This window comes from Pelmatolapia mariae, linkage group LG15 (genome assembly GCF_036321145.2).
Source record: "Pelmatolapia mariae isolate MD_Pm_ZW linkage group LG15, Pm_UMD_F_2, whole genome shotgun sequence".
NCBI lineage: Eukaryota > Metazoa > Chordata > Actinopteri > Cichliformes > Cichlidae > Pelmatolapia > Pelmatolapia mariae.
In genome coordinates, this window is record NC_086240.1 from 15,773,751 (window position 1) to 15,794,624 (window position 20,874).

Consider the following 20,874-nt stretch of genomic DNA (forward strand, 5'->3'; position numbering starts at 1 on the left):
CTCATAGTAACATAACTACTTTAACCCTCAGCCTTCCCTTGCCCCCTGAAACTGTGAGAAAATCTGTAATTATAATTTAATTTTATACAAACTACCCCTGTGATCACCAAAACATCCTCATCAGAGTGTTTGTTACTGATAAAATGATCCACGATATCTACAAAGCACCACTGTTCTGTTTCTCCACAGGAGGTGATGCAACATCCGTCATGTGTGATAGTTAACCAAAAGCATAGCTTTAAGACTGCAGCGTATTAATCTGTCTGAGTCCTTCCTGACATATTTCTAGACTTCCTGGACTGCAAACACAGCCTGAACAGACTCCAACTTATAATATCCATCATACGCCATGATATTTACTTATCAGTCTTTAGGAACATCATAAATAAAAACAAGCAGCTAGGAGGACTCCTTGTTTAACACTATGCTGTCAGTTAATTGGTTTAAATAAAATCACAACCTTGTGCTTAAATGCTTCGGTCAAAATGCAACGTTTCATTCCATCCAATTAAACATTTATGTGAAATTTCATCATAAATTATTGATGAATTCTTGAGTTATGGCCAAAAAAGACATTTTGTGAGGTCATGATGGTGCAGACCATGGATACCATGTAAAATCTGGAAAAAGACCATTCATAAGATAGGATGGATGACTGGACAAAAAATAAATAATTAATTAAAATCATTCCAAAAGTACATAAATAGCTTGTTTTGTGTGACCAAAACCGAAACAGAAAACAAACCAGCAAACAGCAAATATCCACATTTAAGAAGAGAAAGCAGAGTTTTTGCACAGTTTCTTAAAACATGGCTTATCTGACCAATTTATTGTTAGATTAAATGCCAATTAGGATTCTGCCGATTACACAAAACTGCAAAAAGAGTGTTTATTACGATGAATCTACAGCAAAGTCCCACATAACAGGAACCACAGGCAGCACAGCATCATGTTAAGTATGGTATGCAGACCAATCATGAATACAGTCACAGTCACCCACAGGCCCATTTGGAGTCCAACTATTAGCCAAACAGCAATGATTAGGCTCCACAGCAGGAACATTTAAAGCAACCAATACTCGCTTGTTTTCAGCACCGTAAAGTCTGGCCACTGAACCTGCTGCAAATGAAGGTGCTGAACTGTTTTCACTTTTGCTTGCAAGGGTTTCTATTAGTGTTGATTTAAATTATGGGAAGATTTATGGGGAAAAAAAATCAAATTGCCCTTCCCTTAGAAATTAGAGTAGAAGCAATGTGCAATTAAAGATTGAGATCAAGTCTGATATCAGACTACAACATTTATGGAACACGGAAAGAAAAATATGGACTATAAATGTCGAAAACTGTGACCTTGGACAAAAACTAGAACACTGAAATAGTGCTGTGTCGTCCACACTAAAAGATTGCAAAGACAATGCGGGGAACTGGTGTTTGAGCAGGTCCGCTTTGTGTTGAGAGGTAACAGTGCTAACTGACTCAAGCTTGTCCCAGTGCCCTTGAGCACAAAATTCAGACTGTCACATACAAAAGGACAACCAGGACTGCCCACTGAACAGTTCATCTAATGCTTTTTCTGTCTCCCACATGTCAGAACTGTCTGAGCATCAAAGCCACAAATAAAATTTGGTTGGAGCTGCATAATGATAACATCCTCAATTGTAATTATACCGCTCGAACCAAATTGGAGCTGCATAATGATAAGTTGGATTCTTAAAAGCTATGCAAGTATATTTACATAGCTTTTAAGCAGAAATAAAACTGTAGCAGGTAGCTCTTTGATTTAGCAGAATTTTTATAACAATAACATTACTCAGACTTTGATAATAATAATAATAATAATAATAATGTTGCATCATAGCTGGCTCATCTCTTGCGTCTATGTCCATCTGCCCAGCAAACATTTCAAACTAACCAAACGCCGACTGCTGGTCTTTTCTTGATATCTAATCGATTCAAAGTTAGTCCTACTGGAGCCGTCCAGTCCAACCACATTTGAGTCTCACACATTTTGTAAAATTTGTATTAATATTAATTATTTATTGTAAAGAATCCGTTGGTAAAGTTTAGGTATTTGCAACAAACTTGGTTAGGGTTACAAAAAGATCCTGGATTGGGTTAAAAATAAAAGGACTCTCTCGGTTGCCATGGTAATGCCACCCTGCTTTCACTGAACAAAATGACACAATGTCTTCTGTTATGAAATGTACTTCCTATTCAAATGCAATACCTACACATTTGTACTGACACTTAAAATCTTGACAATTCAGCGTCTGTGAAAAAAAAGTATATATATATATATATATATATATATATATATATATATATATATAATTTTTTGAAATGAGACTGAGCTGAAACAACCCCCTGCTGGATAATGGTAAGGTTTCAATTGACTGGAAATCAAAATGGGGACTCAGTAAGCCATTTTTTTCTCTCTCCATCATGATTTGTAATGCAGCAATTATTAAATACAAAGTTTTCATTAATTTAAAGAAAACGTATTTTTCCTGTGGACCCACTGTAAAAACCATATCATTTATTTGTTTATCTAATACTTATTTAATTTGGCATATTATGAATGATTAATAGAAAAAGATGTAAAACTTACGAAAATACAATTAAAAGCTCATAAATCTATGCACTCCTTCACACTTCCAGAGCTGTTCAGTGAGCTCTTTGCCAGGCTGATTCTGGCCCCTGGGCCTTATGTTTGACACCCCTGCTTTAAAGTGATATTTCAAATTTCAAAATTGCAAAGCATTAATCTAACTAACGTCCCATTTTATCTGGTTTTCATCACTTTAAAAGATCCAGAACAAATACTAGTACGTACACATAGCTATACATACTATGAGTAGTACCAGATTGCAAATTACAGTGCATGTCATACCTTTAAAATCTGAATTAAACTTTAATGGCCAAATATCTCACTCCCAAATGCTGTCGATCAAAGCCTGCAATACATATTGCCCAACGCAAGTCCAGGTGCTCTATAGAGTGAAAGCTTTGAATTATTAATTAGCATGCCTTGTTGCTTCCTATGTTCACCACTTAGCAGTCTGTAAGCATTTTGCTCCATATAAATGAACCCGACTGTAGCTTGAGTCACGTCAAGATATCCAACCAGCCATTCGAGTGGAAACAACGACGACCTGTGATATTCGTGTCTGTCAGGTGAGTGTCTGATATTCTGTCTCCATCTGTCATTTATGGAGCACACCAACAATTAGCTTCATTACTGATTTATCTGGCAACTACGCTCTCAGTTAATTAACCTATAAAATGTCAAAAACGGTGAAAAATGTGCATTGTAATTTTTTGAATGCACCAGATGCTTTTTTAATGTCCTATTGTGTCCGACTACAAATCCCAAAGCTATATGGAATTCATTTACTGATAGAAATGACAAAGAAAAGCACAAAATCATCACAAAAAGGTTTTCTTAATCTATAATTTTGAAACAATTTCTGAAATATTCAGTGATCAGCTACTTTAAATGAACCGTCTACAAATGCACAATTCTTATATAATCAAGAAGAAATATATTCAACCTTATAAACAGCAAGCAATGCATTTCAATACAACACCACTTACACAGAATCAGTTATTAAAGCAACTAACCGCAATTATTTGAAAAAGCTCTACTGAAAGTAGGGCAAAGTGCAGCTGCAGTACTTGAGGATCAAAACAAACAAGTTTAGCTTTTTAAAATCAATCTCTCTTTCTTTACTCTGTTGCACAATCTCAGTCACACTTTTCACCCTTCTTAAACTTAACTTCATTTTTATTTTTTAAGAACTGTTGTATATAGAAATGTTTTGCACCATGTTACAATAATTTCCCTTGTGGGATCAATAAAACATCAATTGAATGAGCTGTTTATTTTTATTGAATCATTTGGCCAACCCATTAGTAGCTTATTAATCAATTAAACATACACCTGAAGGTGGAAGAGGTAACATGTTTCCACAACTTGGAATGTCCAAGAATAGACAAATAGCTTCCTTATTGACTCGTTTTTCCAACAACTGGTATTAAAAAAGAAAAGAGGAAAAATTACAAAATTTACCCCATTTACTCTGTCTTATATCAACCTGTGATGCTGCATCAGTTTTAAACTATATAAATATATAAAGATAGTGTGGAAGGATTTTAAAATGCTTCTGCTATTTATCATAATAAAGATATTACAAACAAACAAATATATCAGTATCATAAATGGCCATACTGTTATTTTAAACACTGATATCAGCCCTTTATATTGCAGTCCATGCCCAGTATTAAAAAAAAAAAAACATTATAAAAACATAGTTACACAAGCCAAGAGACCAGTTGGCAACCACCTGTTGCTACAGAAAAAACTGCATTCTTCTGCTAGTTGTAAGTGCTTGCTAAAGGTGCTTTGAAATCAAACGCTAAAGCCCCGTTCATGTCGGCCTAGAGCGTGGCGAGTGACGCAACGATAACCATCGGTCACTATGGAAAAAATGTGTATGCCACAACCAGTTTGCTATTGCTAGGTGAAGTTGGTCACAAAGTGGTATACCATGCCACACAGAAAACCTGTGACTCCTTTGGCCAGTAGCAGATTGTCGAGTTCACCCGTAGTTTGCATGGAAGTTGCTGATTTTTCTGCAAATGCTCGCCAACCACTGTCCGAGCAGTGAAAACTATCAAACATGAAATGCAAAGCGAAAATGACGGCCATTCAGCTTCAACGTAAAATGTGCCCCTTTTGAAATTGTTGGTTCAGCAGTAATGCAAAACATCAACTTTGAGGGTGAACATTCTGCATTTTCAGTTTGCATCTGACTTTTTAAAGTTTCACTACCATTCGATGGTTAGTTAAGACAAATCACCATCTTTTATGCTAACTACAAAGGGGAAGGGGCTGAGAGAAGACAGAAAATGGTGTTTTTTTTCTACATTTACAGCTATTACTGGTTTAATATATATGATAGAAACTACACACTACAGCTCATGTTCTCGGGCGGATTAGCTGTCATGATCTGGGAGGAACATGAAAAAGAAAATGTATGTGTTGCAAATATAGCAAAGATAATACTTCTTCAGAAGAGCCTTAGAAGTGAATAGCTGTAACTTTTTGAGCGGGTTTTTACAGTAGGACATTCAGCAAACCCCAACTTCGTTAAATAACTTGTTTACACAATGTTTAGTTGTCACGATGCTGGGAGGTATTAGCCAATGCTTGTCTCTCTCTCTTTCATGTAAGTACATCTGAGTCACAGCAGTAAGCATTTGTTTCTCTCAACATGTTTTGGGTTGATGTTATATGCATTAAGCAAATTCTTCACATTAAAAATGTGTACTTTTCCCTACAGCAAACGGAATAATTCTATTAGCTTTTAAAGACTTTGAAAATATCTTCCCAATAGCAATAACTTCCTAAGTAACCTCATAGGACCTGGAAGAAAACAGGCCTATGTGAAGAAAAGACTTGAAGCTCATACTGGTGTTACAACAGGCTCCTGCATTATTAGATGGTCATCACTGAACCCATCATCCATCCATACACACACACACACACACACACACACACACACACACACACACACACACGGCAACAGTGATGCACAATGGATGACAAAAGAGAAAAAAACAAAACATCTTACCTGTATAACCTGCAACCCAACCCCATGAAGACACCATGGCCAGCAACCACTTGAACATGACGCCTTCAATGTGCCAGAAAACGGAGCTGTCCCATATTCTCAGGGGTTGAAGCAGCAGCAGGTACAAGCAGTAGGATGGGATGGCTACACAGTTGTTGATGAACATAAAAGTGAAACGGAGCATGGATCTGAGGAGAACCCAGACCAGTTTCCCGGCCCCATCCAAGAGCTGTGCCATCCTGATACACACCGTCTGCAAAAGGACACGCACGGCAGCAGTTAGCCTCTCCTACTGACTTGTTTCACAAGACAGGAAACAAGTCATGTGTGCAACTTGCATCACGTTATCCTCCTCACTGTACACAAACTCTCTGAACCAATCCCCAAATTTACTAATAGCTATTACACACACATCCGTACACACACCCTGGAAACCAAGCAGTCTGCCGCTAACCGGCTGAGGCTATTTCACGGAATTTATATGTAACACGCGCGTCCTGGACGCTGCAGTCACAGTATTGATAATGAAGATTTACTCTTAAATATGCCCGCTCCTTCTTCTTTAGCGACAGTCTGCTAGCGGCCAATCTTTTACAGTTTTCCTTGCAAAGACAGCACCATAAAAGGACCAGCCGCTCGGGACGCGGTCGAGTACTTCATGACACGCTAGCTAGCGGTGGAGTGAGTTAGCATAACGGGATTAGTTAATAAATATCGGCACTATTGCGAAATATACCGACACGCACAGCATAGGCAGCTAAGACTTAACACTCCAGTGTTTTACGAGACAATAACACACGTTAACTCGTACGCTGGGTGTCTGGAGGCTCCTGCAAAGCGCAAAAGCCGTGTGCCTCATCCAGAATATAGCCCGACCCCTGTAATTGAGTAGTAAAAGTCCTGTAGCTCATGTTACTCACCCGGTTACCGTCACTGAAGCATCCAAGGACGGCCGAAGGTGCAGCTAATTGTTGGAGCGAGATAAACGCTGTCACGTGTACCCAACCCAGGAGGTTAAGTTAGCAGTATTTGCAGGTCGGCATGGTCGGGCTATCAAACGTGGGGGTCAAAGGTGGAAATACTGCGCGATAAAACTGCGGCTGCACCCATTTAGCTATAAAACGCGGTCTGCTTGGGAACACGCTCAATCCTGGAGGGCACCGTTAGCTCGCTAGCTGGCTAGCAAGCGACTCCACTCGAGCGCCGCTGGCTCCATCTCAGTCAGACACCGGGATAAATCCTCTGATGCATCATCATCATCACCATCATCGTCATCGTCAAGTTAGCCGACCTCCCATTAGCGAATATTGACGAGAGGCGGCTCAGCCGACGAGGGGAGGCCTGTTGGGATCAGCCCTGATCGTTAGACAAACGCGGCTTAAAATATGCACCGCAGGTACACATCAAATACAAAGATCAGCGATTTCTCGTCTCCAGCTTCCAGGAGCCGTTGTCTTTCTCCGGATGCCGATCACAACGCGTCAATGTACACAAAAGATCAACAGGATCGGAAATGATATGATCCTGCCTTCAAAATAAAATCTTCTTAGTAGTAATCGTACAAAGTGAAGTCCGTTTTCTTTTCTTTTTTTGGTCTAGATATTATGCTATTAAATGAAAATAAAAGGCTTAACTAAAAATCCTTACATGTCCACGCCAGGAACCTTTAGTATTTAGTCACTTTTGTAGATTAACATTGTTAAATGTTCTTATGAGGTTGGATTCCTCACTGAGAAGATAAAGTAGTTTGAGGAGCTCCTGAGAGAGAGAAGGAATAACAGGAGGAATAAGGAAGTGCAGACGATTACTAAGGAGGAAGTGAGATTAGCTATTGAGAGGGTGAAGAGCAGAACGGTCCATATGACATACCTGTGGAGGTGTGAAGATGTCTAGGAGAGAGCTCAGTGGACTTTTTTACACAGTCCACTGAAAGGATGAGGTGTAGTAGCTTCAGAGGGATAAGGATTATGATGATGATCATCACAGAGATCATTCCAAATATCTGACTATAGTCTATACATTTAAACAATGATCACCCAAACAGAATTAGCGAAAATTAGCTTAATTATTGCACTTTTATAGAGTTTAACTCAACAAATTATAAATTAAGTGAACCCTGACCAGCTGCTGGAACAACTATCAGACTATACTGGATGATTAACAAGACACCCATCATACTTCCAGTATTCACTTTGTTTTATGTTTTAGGAAGATCATCCATATACAAACGGAAACAAAACACCTAACGATATCCCTCCTAGTCAGATCACACTGGTTACTAAAAAGGGTGTAGGTTCCAAAGAATAAATCTTGGTTAGTTTGATAAAGATTCAAATTTCTGATTATTTACAAAGTTACAAACAGATCATTGTCACATAATCATCATGTTTTTAATCTTTGAGCTTTTTTTCTCCATATTTATTTGTGCAATTTTTATACCTGAATATATTATATTTTTAAATGTATTCTATTCGTAAAGTTGTGAAAAGATTTATTGTTAATGGTGTTGTCCTGTGAGGATGTTCTACATACATTTATGTCTGTGAAGGTTCTCAGTCATCCAGGTCATCGTAGTCTAAGGAGCTTGGAAAGAAAAGCGTCTGGACTTCTTTAAGTTGCTTGAAGATGTTTCACCCCTCATCCGAGAAGCTTCTTCCGTTCAGAACTGAAGCTTTCCAAGCTCCTTAGACTACATACATTTATGCATTTCTTTTCTTTTACTGTTTAGTTTTTGCCATAATAAATTATTTCTAACTTTTTTGTGTAATGAAATGTTGGGCTCTTGTATTAAGAAAATTAAATGTTTCTAAACATTTATTGTTTGGCCAGATCATGTATATTTTCACATTTATTTTATTTGATTTTTTTTTTTTACACATTTGTTTGTTTTTTAAATTCTCCATAATTAAATATTTTGAACTTATAATATGAACTATATTCATAAATGTTTATTGCTCTGGTCCTGTGATCATATTCTACTTATTCTTGTGTTTTGTTTTTTTATTTAATAGTTTTATTAGTTCAATAAAATAATATTACCTATATTATGGAATAATGTTATCTATACTACAATACTACCACTACTAATAATAATGATAATAATAATAATAATGATAGTAATATTGTAATCATTGCCACACTAGTTCAACGTGAACTAGAAACTAATTTGAATTTCTATTGCACAATGAGGTCATCGAGACACTTTGATTTTGAAAACCAAAAGCGGAAGTTGTTGTTTTTTTAAGCGCTTCTCACTTGATCATCTGACGCCTGCCAGTAGTCTGAGTGCGCAGACTCTGAAGTGCCGATGGTGGGTTTCAGTCTACGACCACAAAAATAAATAATAAATTAAAAAAATCTTATGACTACATCTGAAGTCATCTCGGCACATTTCCAGTTAGTTTTTAAGCTCACATTTGGGTGTGGATATTTTATAATTACTATTATTTTTAACAGTCTTTGCCTTTTCTTCTCTAGGATAGAAACAGCGTTATGGTATTTTAGGAACGCTGTGAGCGAAAAATTAATAACATTATAAAAGTTTAAAATAATTATAGCTCACTTTTAGGTGCTTAAATGCTGATGAACATAACAGGAAAGTCAACTGAGGGGTATAAAGTAATTAAAAACGCTAAACTATCAAGAAAGTGTTAAATATGATCTTTTAGACCAGTCATTTAGATAAATATGAGGCTGACAGCACAGATTGTAATGGTCTTCAAACGAAGATGCTCCGTTAATTGGTATGGGCTGCCCCCTGTTGGCTGTCTGTGCAACTGCATGTATGTAGGACGCTAAATCCAAGGACATTTAGCATTAAACTATCCCAGAGAGGCTACTGCATGCATGAAATCCTATTTGAGAATATGTGAAAAATCAAAAAGCTGCATTAAATTAGGCATTTTGATGTTATCCAGACAGCAAAATATATAAAGATGAGCAGCCTTAAAATAGATGAGTTAAAAGAAAAAAAGTGTTTAAAAAAACCCACACCAAGTTATTATTTAAATCAATTTGGTATTTTAATCATTAAAAAATATGTACATATTTAATTTCTACAAGGTCAAGTGCAGAAGGTCAAACTGTAAGCACTACTAGAAGCGAGTGTATGTGCTCCTCTGTGGCGCGGGCTGAGTTCCGCCCTGCTGCAGCTGGTGACGGAGCTGCTGGGAGTACGGGTCCTCCAGAGACTTTACTGACACCGTTGTCTTGGGCCCCGTCTTCCACTCGATGCCGCTCTCATCCACCACCGAGGCCTCCACGGTGACGGTGTGGGTGCCCAGGATGGAGAAATTCAGCAGGAACTGGGTGCTGAAGTAGTCGTTGTGGGGCTCGACACGCTGCTTGATCTCATTTGTTTTAGTATCTAGTGGAATCTGAAAGGGGGAAAAAAATTTTTTTTAAAACGTTTACACTGGTCAAACTGGTCTAATCTGTGCCATTTTAATCCATCTAAACTATGTTGTAGTGAGTTGTCCAGTTTTGGAGATCAGCTGAGAAGATCTCTGACCTTTCTTAAACATAGTGAACTAGACAGCACCTCAGAGAAATCACAAGCTCATTACTCACAGCAACGCAAACGTCTATTAAGCCGCTTTGTTAGATACACATTCTGCTGCTCAGTAATGAAAACATCTAATCAGCCAACCAGATAGCATCACCTCGATGCATTTAGGCATGCAGACGTCATCAAGACAACCTCTTTGAGTTTGAACTGAGCATCAGAGCATCAAAAGTTAAGGTTTACTTTTGGGCTTTTCGCCTTTATTTGAAAGTTGGGTAGTGTAGAGTAGACAGGAAAGAGGCGAGGAGAGAGCAGGGATATACGCAGCAAGGTGTCAGGGGTCGGACTTGCATGCAGAAGAGCATCTCTGACTGCACAACAGTGAAGCAAATGGGTTGCAGCTGCAGAAGACAGGAACAGGAAGCTGTGGCTACAAATCACACAGGCTCATCAAAATCAATCTCTAGAAGCCTGGGAAAAAGTTGCCTGCTCTGATGAATCTCAGTTTCTGGTGTAACTTAAAAAACAAAAACAAAAATCCACTTGACTGTGTTAAACTGGGACTCATTTGCAATCATCTGTTATTATTACTATTGACAATAGTGGAAACTATATCCTGCAACATATCATATGTGGCTGGATAGTGTTTGGGAAATCCATCTTTTAGAACCAATAACATGCTCTTCATGAGGACATGGAGACCTATTTTTATGATATTTAAACAACAAAGAGAGAGTTTACAAATCTGTGTTTAGCATTGTACTCTGTCACAACAATTGTAAAAGTGACAATGAAAATATGATTTGTGATGTCTAAGTTGTTTAAGTGTCAATACAAACTAAGTACATAAATAAACTTGACTGAGGCCACACACCTTGTAGTCAGGTCCCGTCTTGCTCTGAAGAACTGAGGTAACATTAAGACAGACTGACTGGATCTTCCTGAAGAGTCCCGGAGTTGAGCCGTGCTGCACCACACCCTCCACCTTCAAGGTCAGCTGCTGAGTGTTCTGCACTGGGATTGGCTCGCTCGATGTTCGTGGGGATGGTGAAAGGGCGAGCTGGAAAAAAACACAACACATATAACCCTTCAGAGTACCAGAGGAAGAATGTCTTCCTTCCTCTGATGAACACCCACCCTATTGACCAAAACAGCCAAGAGAGATGTACATGTAAAATACTAATGTGACACTGTGGAAATGTCTCATGCGTTTCTCTTACAGCAGACTATTTCCTGGACTATTTCTTGGCTCGACGCACTGCTTTCCAAGAAGACCAGCCAAGAAACAGTCCAGCACATAATCCCCATAAAAACACAGAGAGGTGATTTTACATAATATGTGAATTAGTGCGCTTTAGAAGTGCTGGCAGGCAGATTTTACCTCGTTTCCAGTCTTTGTCCTGAGCTGAGCCTGCCGTCTCCCTGTATTAGCTACATATCTACTCCTAAGCGATATCAATCTTATTATCCAAGTCTGGGTAAGAAAGTGATTCATTTAACAATAAACAGCTAGCTTGGGGGAAGACAGCCGTTGCTGACTGTGCCTTAGAATATGCATATCATTATTGTGCTTTTCTCTTGAAACCAACTAAAAACAGTTACCTTGATGCTGGTGGACTGCAGCTTTTGGAAGAAATATCTCTGGAAAGACAGCGGCACCTTCAGCAAAGCTATGACAGCATCACAGAGACAGCTGGTGTGCTGAAAAAACAAGCAACACATTTTCATCATTTGCTGCCACTTCATTTTTGTCATTTACATTTTTCCCCAACCTTAAAGCAACTGAGTGGGGTCATTTATGACCCCTGCTCTACTGTAATATGAAAGTTCTCCAATTTTTTTATTTTTTTTTTAACCGGACTTCATCTATCGGTGCGACAGGTTAACGGAAAGTTATGTGAGGTAGTTTGCAACCCCCCAAAATGTGCTTTTTTTTGCTTTTAACATTATAGATTTTGGTTGTTTGTCTTTCTGTGTTTGTTTATGAGATGTTCAAAAAGAACAATAAAAAGCATATCCTAGGGTTAAATAAGGTAACACAGACTCTTTGTCACATCTACAGTATATGGAGACCATTTGTAGTCAGCCCCTGAGAACCCTTCTAATATTTTGGGGTTATATTTCTAATTATTGCAGTGTTTTCAGTGTTTCTACATATTCATCCATCCATCACCTCCCACTGATCCAACTCAGAGTTATGGAGACCGCCCTGTGACACTCTCCAGTCTTTCACAGGGCTAACACTGGGAGATGGATAACCATTCACACCTACGGCTAATTTAGAATCACCAGTTAACCTAACAAGCATGTGTTTGTCTGTGGGAGGAAGCCGGAGTACCTGGAATGAAGCCACACGAGTTTCTGCACAAACTGTGTGAAATATTACAAAACTGCAAACAAGATGTTTGTTTAGATTTTGTTAAAAAAACAAAAAAACAAAAAACAGTCACGGACTGACAAAAGAAACATCATTTCATCCACACAATTTGGGATTTTTAACTCCTTTGTCTGTGGCATTAGTACCAGACCATCGATGATGAAGTACCAAGTGTTAATCTTACCAGATGTGAGACAGGAGGGTGTTTCTTGGTCAGGCTCTCCACTTCCTCCAGCACGTGGTTGAAGACCGACATCATCTGTCGCTCATATTCGCTCTCCGTCTGGACCGACCCCACAGTGCCGTACTCCTGAAAACTACATTACAGAAACAGATGGAAGACATGTCGGGGGAATTTACAGAAGGGATCTGTTGCCGCAAAGCACTTTCTCTACAGATCAGTCGAGTACACGGTCCAGTGGAGGAGCTTGTGTCAAATAAAATAAGGTGCATTTACTTTTATTACACTGTCATGCATCTGTGTGCAGCTTATAAAGAGCTACGTCTATGTGTGATGCTGAAAGCTAATAAAATAAAACCAAAATATAGAGGAAAAATCCTTAGTTTTATATTTGTTAGTTTGGTAAAAAATTCTATTACAAATTGCCCGATGACGCATTGATGGACATGTTATCTGATACTCTGAAGGTCTACCAGTCTGTGAGTCTACTGCTTTAATGCGGTGGTGTTTTTATTGTAATATATGTGCAGATTTTCATAAACCTAGTCTTTGACACGTCCTCCATGCAACAATAGTTAAAAAGACTAAAACTAGCACTGAAACTTAAAAAACTGAACTGAAACTAAACATTTTCAAACAACAGAAGATCTGGACTATTCTAGAAGATACACCTGTGGTATCGTTTTGAAAATCTGAGGCAACTTCCTTCTCGAGTGACTGTATTCACAAGATTTTCAGAAAACCTGATCGCTGAGATTCGAACTTGTCCGAGATTTTTCTAGATATACCTATAGTATCAATTTGAAACACCTACGTTGCCTCGTTCTCGAGTTATCGCATTCATAAACTTGAGTATCCATGTTGCCTGGCTGGCCAGCAGGGTGACAATAATGCCTTTTACAGCTGAAATAAAACTAAACTGAAACAAGAAATTCCGATCTGGAAACTAAAAGTAAAATACAGGTAAAAACTATTTAGAAAACAAAAAACTATAGTAACTCCGGTACAGAAAAACTCAGCACAATCGAAACTAGATCCATTCAAATCAAATTATTTGTTGACACTCAGAGCAGCCCTCACCTGGCAGCCTGTGGGTCCAGTATCAAAGCTTCAATTACATGGGAGACGAGCAAGCAGCTCTGCTGCTGTCTGGGCAAACGGTTAAAGAAAACTTAAGGACATAAGTTATGAGATGAGATTTTAAAAAAAGAGAGAAGAAGGAAAGTATAAAAGTATGATGATGTGCGTTTAAGGATACAACTCCACATTGCGAAGGGTCGCATAATCTGCATCAAACGACGACTGGTGTAAGTCAGCATAGCGAGCAGCAAGACTTCTGAACTCATCCATGCACACCTTCATCTGGTGAGAAGAGAAACGCATCACAGCTTCACAACTATGCTTTTATTCCTCTAGATAAAGCTAGGTAAATAAAATAATTATATTGGCTTTTTGTCGTCCAGTGAAAAGATCCAAGTAAAACTCTGAGCTACTGACCCGGAGGCCCAAAAGGGAAAACTATATTGAACACTGATCTTAAATCAAATTTGTCTCCTAATTAAAACCAAATACCTCTTCAGCATGATGAACAATCTGCTCCAGTTTGCTGGTGCATTAACAGAAAGCCTAAATAGTGACCTTTGACATGCTGTAACCACAAATTCAAAATAAGTAAATAAATAAAAGGGAGTCCACTCCTCTCAGGCCAAAGTTCAGCATGTCACCTGCATTGAGATGCGGCCACAGCGTTGCAGCTCATTGCCTGAAGTGAGGGCGATGGTGGTTGCGATGGCGGGAGGAGGGCTGGTTTTCAGACTGTTGCAGGTACAAATGAGCTGCGACAAAGCTTGCAGGGTGTCGATCCGGAGCTTAATGAACTCGCACTGGAATGTGAGCGGGCTCAGAGGAGTGCTGGCAGCCTGCAGGGAGGGATTAATCAGATAAATAAGGACACAGCAGTTAAATAGTGGCACGGGTTGAGTTGATCTAACGAGATTCTAGGTGAGTCACGTCATTAGCAGTTAGAGTTGCTTTGAAATCAGCTCTAATGGCACCCCTCTCCACACTGGCTATCAGCAGCTTTCAGCATCCTGTCACCGGTGATAGATAAACAGTATTAATGCTTTTTGACAAGCAGATGCCTGGCAGTTAACTGACTGTGAGGGAGGCGATGCCCTTTTGGTAGGAGCGCAAGGCCTCTGCGATGGCGCTCATGGCTCCGCTGTAGTCCCTGTCCTCCACGTGACTCAGGCACTGCTCAGCCTGGGAGAACTCCTTCAGGCTGCTCAGCCAGAAGTAGAAGTGCTCTGAGGCCACGCGAGTCCGCACACACTGGTACAGCTCGCTGGAGAACTCGTGGCATCCCTGCAGGTGAACGATAAGAAAATAATCATCTTGCTGGAGATCTGAGGCACTTCGTGGCTGCTTGCAACACCGTTTTGATTCAAAGATCTCACCATGCGCGAGGCTTGCCGTGCAATGCGATACACCGTCCAGCCGTTAGCAACGTTCTCCAGCTGCTGTTTGATGACAGTCTTCACTTCGGCTGACAGAGACGACTGGCTTGCAACAAAAATCACTGTTGCCAAGGAAACCTGCAGCAGTGACAGTAGGGGGTGATGAGTGTGAAACTCTAGAAATCGGCGATATGTAAAGGCAGTAAAACAAGGAGGTAAATATTAACAGGATGCTCCTGTGAGGTTCCTCTACCTTCTATTAAAACATGAAGGCTAAATAAAACTGCATCATGTATCATTTAGTCTCTATACATCAGCTGATGCGTGAACCCTTGCACATCTCTCACCAGAAGCTCCTGCTGCTTATCGGTGGACGAGTGACTGGCCACCCGGTAGAGATCAACCAGATCCCCCAGCATACCGTCCCCCAGCACAGGCAGGTGGGTGGCGATGGCCGCTAGAGCGTGACACATGAGAACACGAGAGGAGTCGCAGGACAAGTGGAGCTGGCCAAGCAGGAATTCCACTGCAGACTGGCTGAGATGGGGTCGACTTTTCAGCAGCTTAACCAATGAGGTGAGAGCTGTCTAAAGTTGAAAACAAGAAAATGCAGAGATGGGTGTTACTTTTTTAGGTAAGGGTTGGCTGATGAGCTGAATGTAACAAGAGGTATGGAGATACGCTCCCAAAATAATTCTGACCTCATTTGCAAAGTTTGTGCAGCTGGTATTAAAGAAAAACATTTCTTTATTCTCTATTATAAATATACTAATACAAAGATGGATCCTCATATCAAACAAGACCAAAGCCTCAAATAATAAAGCCAAAGTACGTACACGTTATCCCTGTGAGCCAAAAGCTCAGGCTTCAGATTGCTCCGTTTCTGACAGTTTTTCTACTCTTGGCTCTGTATGACGTAACTGTAAATGAATATCCTTCAAAAGTTATCTCACACTGCTCTGGTTGTAAGGAAAGCAGACACACCCACCTGCTTTTTAAACCTTCTGATATGCGCCCAATCAGAAGAAACTGAGAGCCTTATATTTTCAATAAAAGGTTTAAGCTTTGCTTCACCGTAAATAGCTGGAAAACCCCAAAACAAATTTGATTACCAGACCTATCTACCAAGTCAACTGATTTGTTTTAATTTGCATAAGCCTACACAGTTCTACAGTTCACCAGTGACATCCTGGCAACCATCTGTCGCTAGGGAAAAAATGTGTATTTGTCAAACAATTGTAAAAAACCTCCTTTTGACTGCTTTGGTTGCTAGCGTACTGCTATAGAGGTACTTTGACGGACTTGTCTACACACAGTGTCCACCTGATTTCCGAGCTGTAGTGAAGCTGTGAAAAGTGTAATGTAAATTGGAAACAAGGAGCATTTGTCTTCAAAGTAAAAGTTGCGTCTGTTGCAACATGTTGGCTACAGTGCTGAGGCACAACTTTTACTTTAAAGCGAAACTTCTCCATTTCCAGTTTGTGTCACACTTTTTAAAGTTCTAGTACTATTTGGTTAATAGTTAACGAGTATTTTTCAGGCAAACATGAAGAACTACAGGCAACGTGCGCTCAACCCAGGCAACCACTGGGAGATTTTTGTTGTGGCAGATCCTTTGCAACTAATTTCATCCAGTGAGAACCAGAAACCTCCAGGAGCCACCGTCAACCAGCTGCCGTTACACATTTCTGTCAGACAAATCCCTGAACCATGTACGCATGAGAAACTTCAGTTGGTCCAGTGAGCAGGGCAGGAGTAACAATGAACCTGTAACTCTTAAAAGTCCAGCCAAACCAAACCAGTTTTCCAAATTTAAATTAAAATACATTGTGGTACTTTTTCAGATGTTTTATAATATAAACTCTGCCTCCTCGGGGGTCTAATGTCTTACTTTCAGTGTGGCTTGTGCACTGGGGCTGTTGTCCTGACTGCACAGCATCAGAAGGGACTCCACTCCCAAAACTGTGTCCTGCTCCAGCTGTACTATATCTGAGGAGGGGGAGATACACACAACAACAAATATTACCACACTGTTTAAGAATTAAAAGCATCCCCCAAATAGGTTATTGCCCAATCTAACTAACCTTTCTCCGGACAGGAAATGGCAATGTTGGTGAGCACTATGACCCCGTGAGCTGCTACTGCCAAGTTGCTGTGGTAACAACATTCCTGTGCCAATTTAACCAGGTCAGTGAGCCGGGATGGAACCAAAGAGCCACCTGAGAAGAAAGTTTTAGAGAATGCAGATCAGTTCAGAGTGGCTTTCTTTGTTTCCTAAATGCAGTGATTTAAACGTAAACATTACCTCCCACATTACTAAAATACTGTTTGATTGCAATAGTTCCAGAGAGGGTGGAGAGAACGGCCAACATCCCCAGCTTCAAACTGTTGTAGGGGATAGTCAAAGCACACTCGCACAGCATCTGCAGAGGTAAAAGCTGTTAGATTGCAGACCGATTTTAAACATCACAACAACCCTACAGTGCAACTGTTGCCATCTGGGGCTCTACCTGAGTGTTTTCTCTTATCCACAGGTGAGGAGCCTTTTTAGCCAGGAGCTTTAAATCGTTAACTGCAAGTCTCTTCACAGCTTTTCTCGGATCATCTTTTAGGTACTGAAGGAGGAGCTGCAGCTGCAAACAGATTAGGAACCAAATCAGAGGTGCACCACAACAAACTAAAAGATATGACACACCACTGTATGCCAGCGAGTTGGGTCTACCTGCTTGGGGATATCTATGAGGGAAGAGGCGGCCAGCTGGGTGAAAGTATGCAGGGAGACGATGACCATGGGGGTGGAAGGATAAGAGTTCACCAGATGCTGTAAAAGCTCTCTGCTGCTGGATGCTAGGCTGGCGTCATGATGCATGTGCTGCAGCATGGGGATCAACTTCAGTTTCAGTTCCACAGGAGTGTCTAAACCTGATATGGAAGAAAAGATCAATGCAAACGTTATGTAAAAGATGCAGATGTTATCTGCTGGGTTACATTTGGGTTCAGCAAAATGTGTATTTGCAGTGTTTTATGTTTCTTTTTCTCCGTGATTTCAGCATGAAAAAAAAGAATAGCTGCACTCAGTTTAGTGAGAAAACTAAAAACAAAAGACATCAGTAATAATGAAGCTTTGAACCACAACAGCTCTCGTTTATCTTCACGTGATCTGAGACATTTTAAATACAGAATAAACATCTTACCTTGAATCATCTCACTAACTTTGTTGCAAATACCAGCTGCAAAGTCTCTGAAAATTAAAAATAATTAATTAATTAAAAAGCCACAACACAATTAGATCATCTAAAACATCATCCCATACATCAGAGCTCACTTTTAGTCATCGTTTCCTTACTTTGACTGTGCAGAGAAGCTTGCAGCAGCAAAGATGGCTGCCTCGACTTCCACATTGTCGTGAGAGTCCAGGCTTTGGCGAATACTGTGGTGGGCATTCTTCCTCTCTGGGATGATGGAAGCCAAACTACCAAGCATCCTGAACACATAAGGCAGCAGGAATTTTCTTTTGAAAAATCTGAGATGACTGAAAAAGACGGTGCACCACAAAGGTGAAGAAGAAAGTAAGGGCAAGGTGGAGTGGATGGAGACTAGTATTGGGGTGATTTGTGACAGAAGGATAGCAGCAAGAGTGAAGCAGAAGGTTTACAAGACGTTAGTGAGATCTGCTAAAATGTATGATGAAGATGTTACGATTCTCACAGAGAATGCACAGGATAAGAAAGGAGGGACACCTCAGGTTGAGCATATTGGAGTAAAGGTTAGAGAGGCAAGGCTGAGATGTTTTGGACATGTGCAGAGGAAGGACACTGGATACACTGCACAAAGGATGCCAAAGCCAGGCAAGAAGGCCACAAAGGAGGTTTGTAGATGTAGTGAAGGAGGACATGCAGAGGGTTGACAGAAGAGTGTGCTAGGGATAGGGTCAGATGTGCCACTCGTGTCTTTATTCATCATTTCACATTATTACCTCAGAGTGATGGCTCTAGCCACAGGGTCATTACTGTGGATGACTGAAAACACCCGTTTCACAAACTCATCCACATTGAGAATCTTCTCCAAATGTTTCTCACTCTGTTGAGTCACTTTGAGTACACAGAGACGCAGAAAGTTGTTACTGGAAAGGAGAAATAAGCTTCTATTAATAAAGATGTTTGTGGCACAGTAAAGCACAACTTTATCTTCTCACACCTTCTAAATACATCTTACAAACATTCTATTAAAAAGTGCATAAGATGCACACATTTGTTTATTTAGGCACTTTTGAATAAAATTAAAGTTTGAAAAATCCACTTAAGTAAGAATAGTTTGTTTCTTATTCTTTCTTAAAGTGAAATAAATTCACTTTTTTCCCCCAAATCCTCTTATTTGGAACCTTCTCTCTCTCTTTTCATACAACTTTTTCATTTCATTTTTCATGAAGAATAATTATAGTTTGTTAAAACCTTCCTCACACCAACATTTTTTCCTCTGTACTTACATCTATTCATACTTTTCTTAATTATACAACTAAAGTAAATAAAATACACAGATACTCCCCGAATATCTTACTACAGTTCAAACACAACACAATTACACATTAACAGGCCTGCCCTCAATGATCAGTTTATTGGGTATGCTTAGTTTAAAGTACTTTAAAGTACCTTTTTTTACTTTTAAAGATTAATGAACTTGATGTTTATCAGAGACATCAAAGACACGCAATTAGACATTAAATATAAGAAGAAAATCTATTATCTGTTATTTTTTGGTGTTTCAGAGTTTATTTTATTTTTGCATTAGCTTGAGAGTGATTATGTGAACTGCATGACGGCTTAGGCTTGTGGTTAAACTGTACGCTGAATTACTAAGAGATGTTATTAAAATTTTCTCTACACTCTGAAATGCATTGGGATGCCTATATTAGATTCAGCTATAAAGAAAGTGGGAAACAACTGTCAGTAAAGTAGCCTTTAACAAATAAATACATAAATAAATGATCATCTAAAGCAATCATACCCGAGCCTGAAGATGTCTGCTAGTTTTAAAAATGCAGAATTGATGAGGATGGGAAAGGGGTACTTCTGGAAGAGTTTGGGGAACAAAACCACAGCCTCACACTGCTCACCGAGCTTCCCCGACCGCAACCCTGAAAATAAAGTGGAATTTCTCCAGTCACAACAAAGCAGGAAGTTTCCATATAGTCACTAACACTTAACACATGACGAAAAACGATACACCGGATCAGAACACAATCAATGAACCATATGCTAAGTTTTTAGCCAGCGAGCTAACACACCTTTGTCCAGCTCCATGAGAGCGGAGTTAGCGTCGAGCTCCTGTTCGCCATAACAAGCCTCTGACAGGAATGAGCGTGCGGTGGAGAGCGACATTACTGTGCAGTTTTTACTCCTTAAAAGAAGATACACTCATGAGATGTTAGCATTTCACCGTTCAGGCGGCATTCAGGAAAACACTGAGGATACAGAGACAGAACATCCGGTCTGGAGATTGACTTTCATAATAAAACGCCAGTTGTCATGGTCGCAAGCTAATAAGCTGTTTTAGGGACTGTTGTATTTAAAAAATATATTTAAGTTAAATATCTAAGTGAAATATGTATTAGTATATTATTCTAGTATCACCTTAGCGTCAAATGATGGATTATGGATGAATCGGTAACACCATAATACTCTAAATAACAACAATTACATTGGAGACATTATAGTCATGGTGACT

At 39.6% G+C, this 20,874-nt stretch overlaps 2 protein-coding genes across 3 annotated transcripts in view; both read right to left on the reverse strand.

The window, feature by feature from the left end:
• lpgat1 (lysophosphatidylglycerol acyltransferase 1) overlaps positions 1–7,113 on the reverse strand; it is a 60,428-nt gene extending 53,315 nt beyond the window's left edge. For both annotated transcript variants that reach the window (XR_010096361.1, XM_063495519.1), the window contains exons 1-2: positions 6,553–7,113; positions 5,633–5,885 (exon numbers count right to left, since the gene is read on the reverse strand). Coding sequence is in view for 1 of the 2 variants with exons in the window: in XM_063495519.1 (XP_063351589.1) it covers positions 5,633–5,870 (238 nt within the window). In the remaining variant the exon portion in view is untranslated. The remainder of the gene's footprint in view (positions 1–5,632; positions 5,886–6,552) is intronic.
• A 2,539-nt stretch (positions 7,114–9,652) lies between these two features.
• ints7 (integrator complex subunit 7) lies at positions 9,653–20,612 on the reverse strand. Its single transcript, XM_063496240.1, has 20 exons — positions 20,435–20,612; positions 20,155–20,284; positions 19,127–19,273; positions 18,497–18,634; positions 18,345–18,391; positions 17,873–18,072; positions 17,661–17,783; positions 17,456–17,573; positions 17,235–17,369; positions 17,042–17,139; positions 15,498–15,737; positions 15,151–15,288; positions 14,852–15,058; positions 14,419–14,613; positions 13,953–14,056; positions 13,775–13,843; positions 12,698–12,830; positions 11,739–11,837; positions 11,011–11,196; positions 9,653–10,008 (listed from the first exon to the last, which is right to left on the reverse strand). The coding sequence occupies exons 1-20, from the start codon at positions 20,526–20,528 to the stop codon at positions 9,727–9,729; spliced, it is 2,883 nt and encodes a 960-aa protein (XP_063352310.1). The 5' UTR covers positions 20,529–20,612; the 3' UTR covers positions 9,653–9,726.
• Between the last annotated feature and the right edge of the window lie 262 nt (positions 20,613–20,874).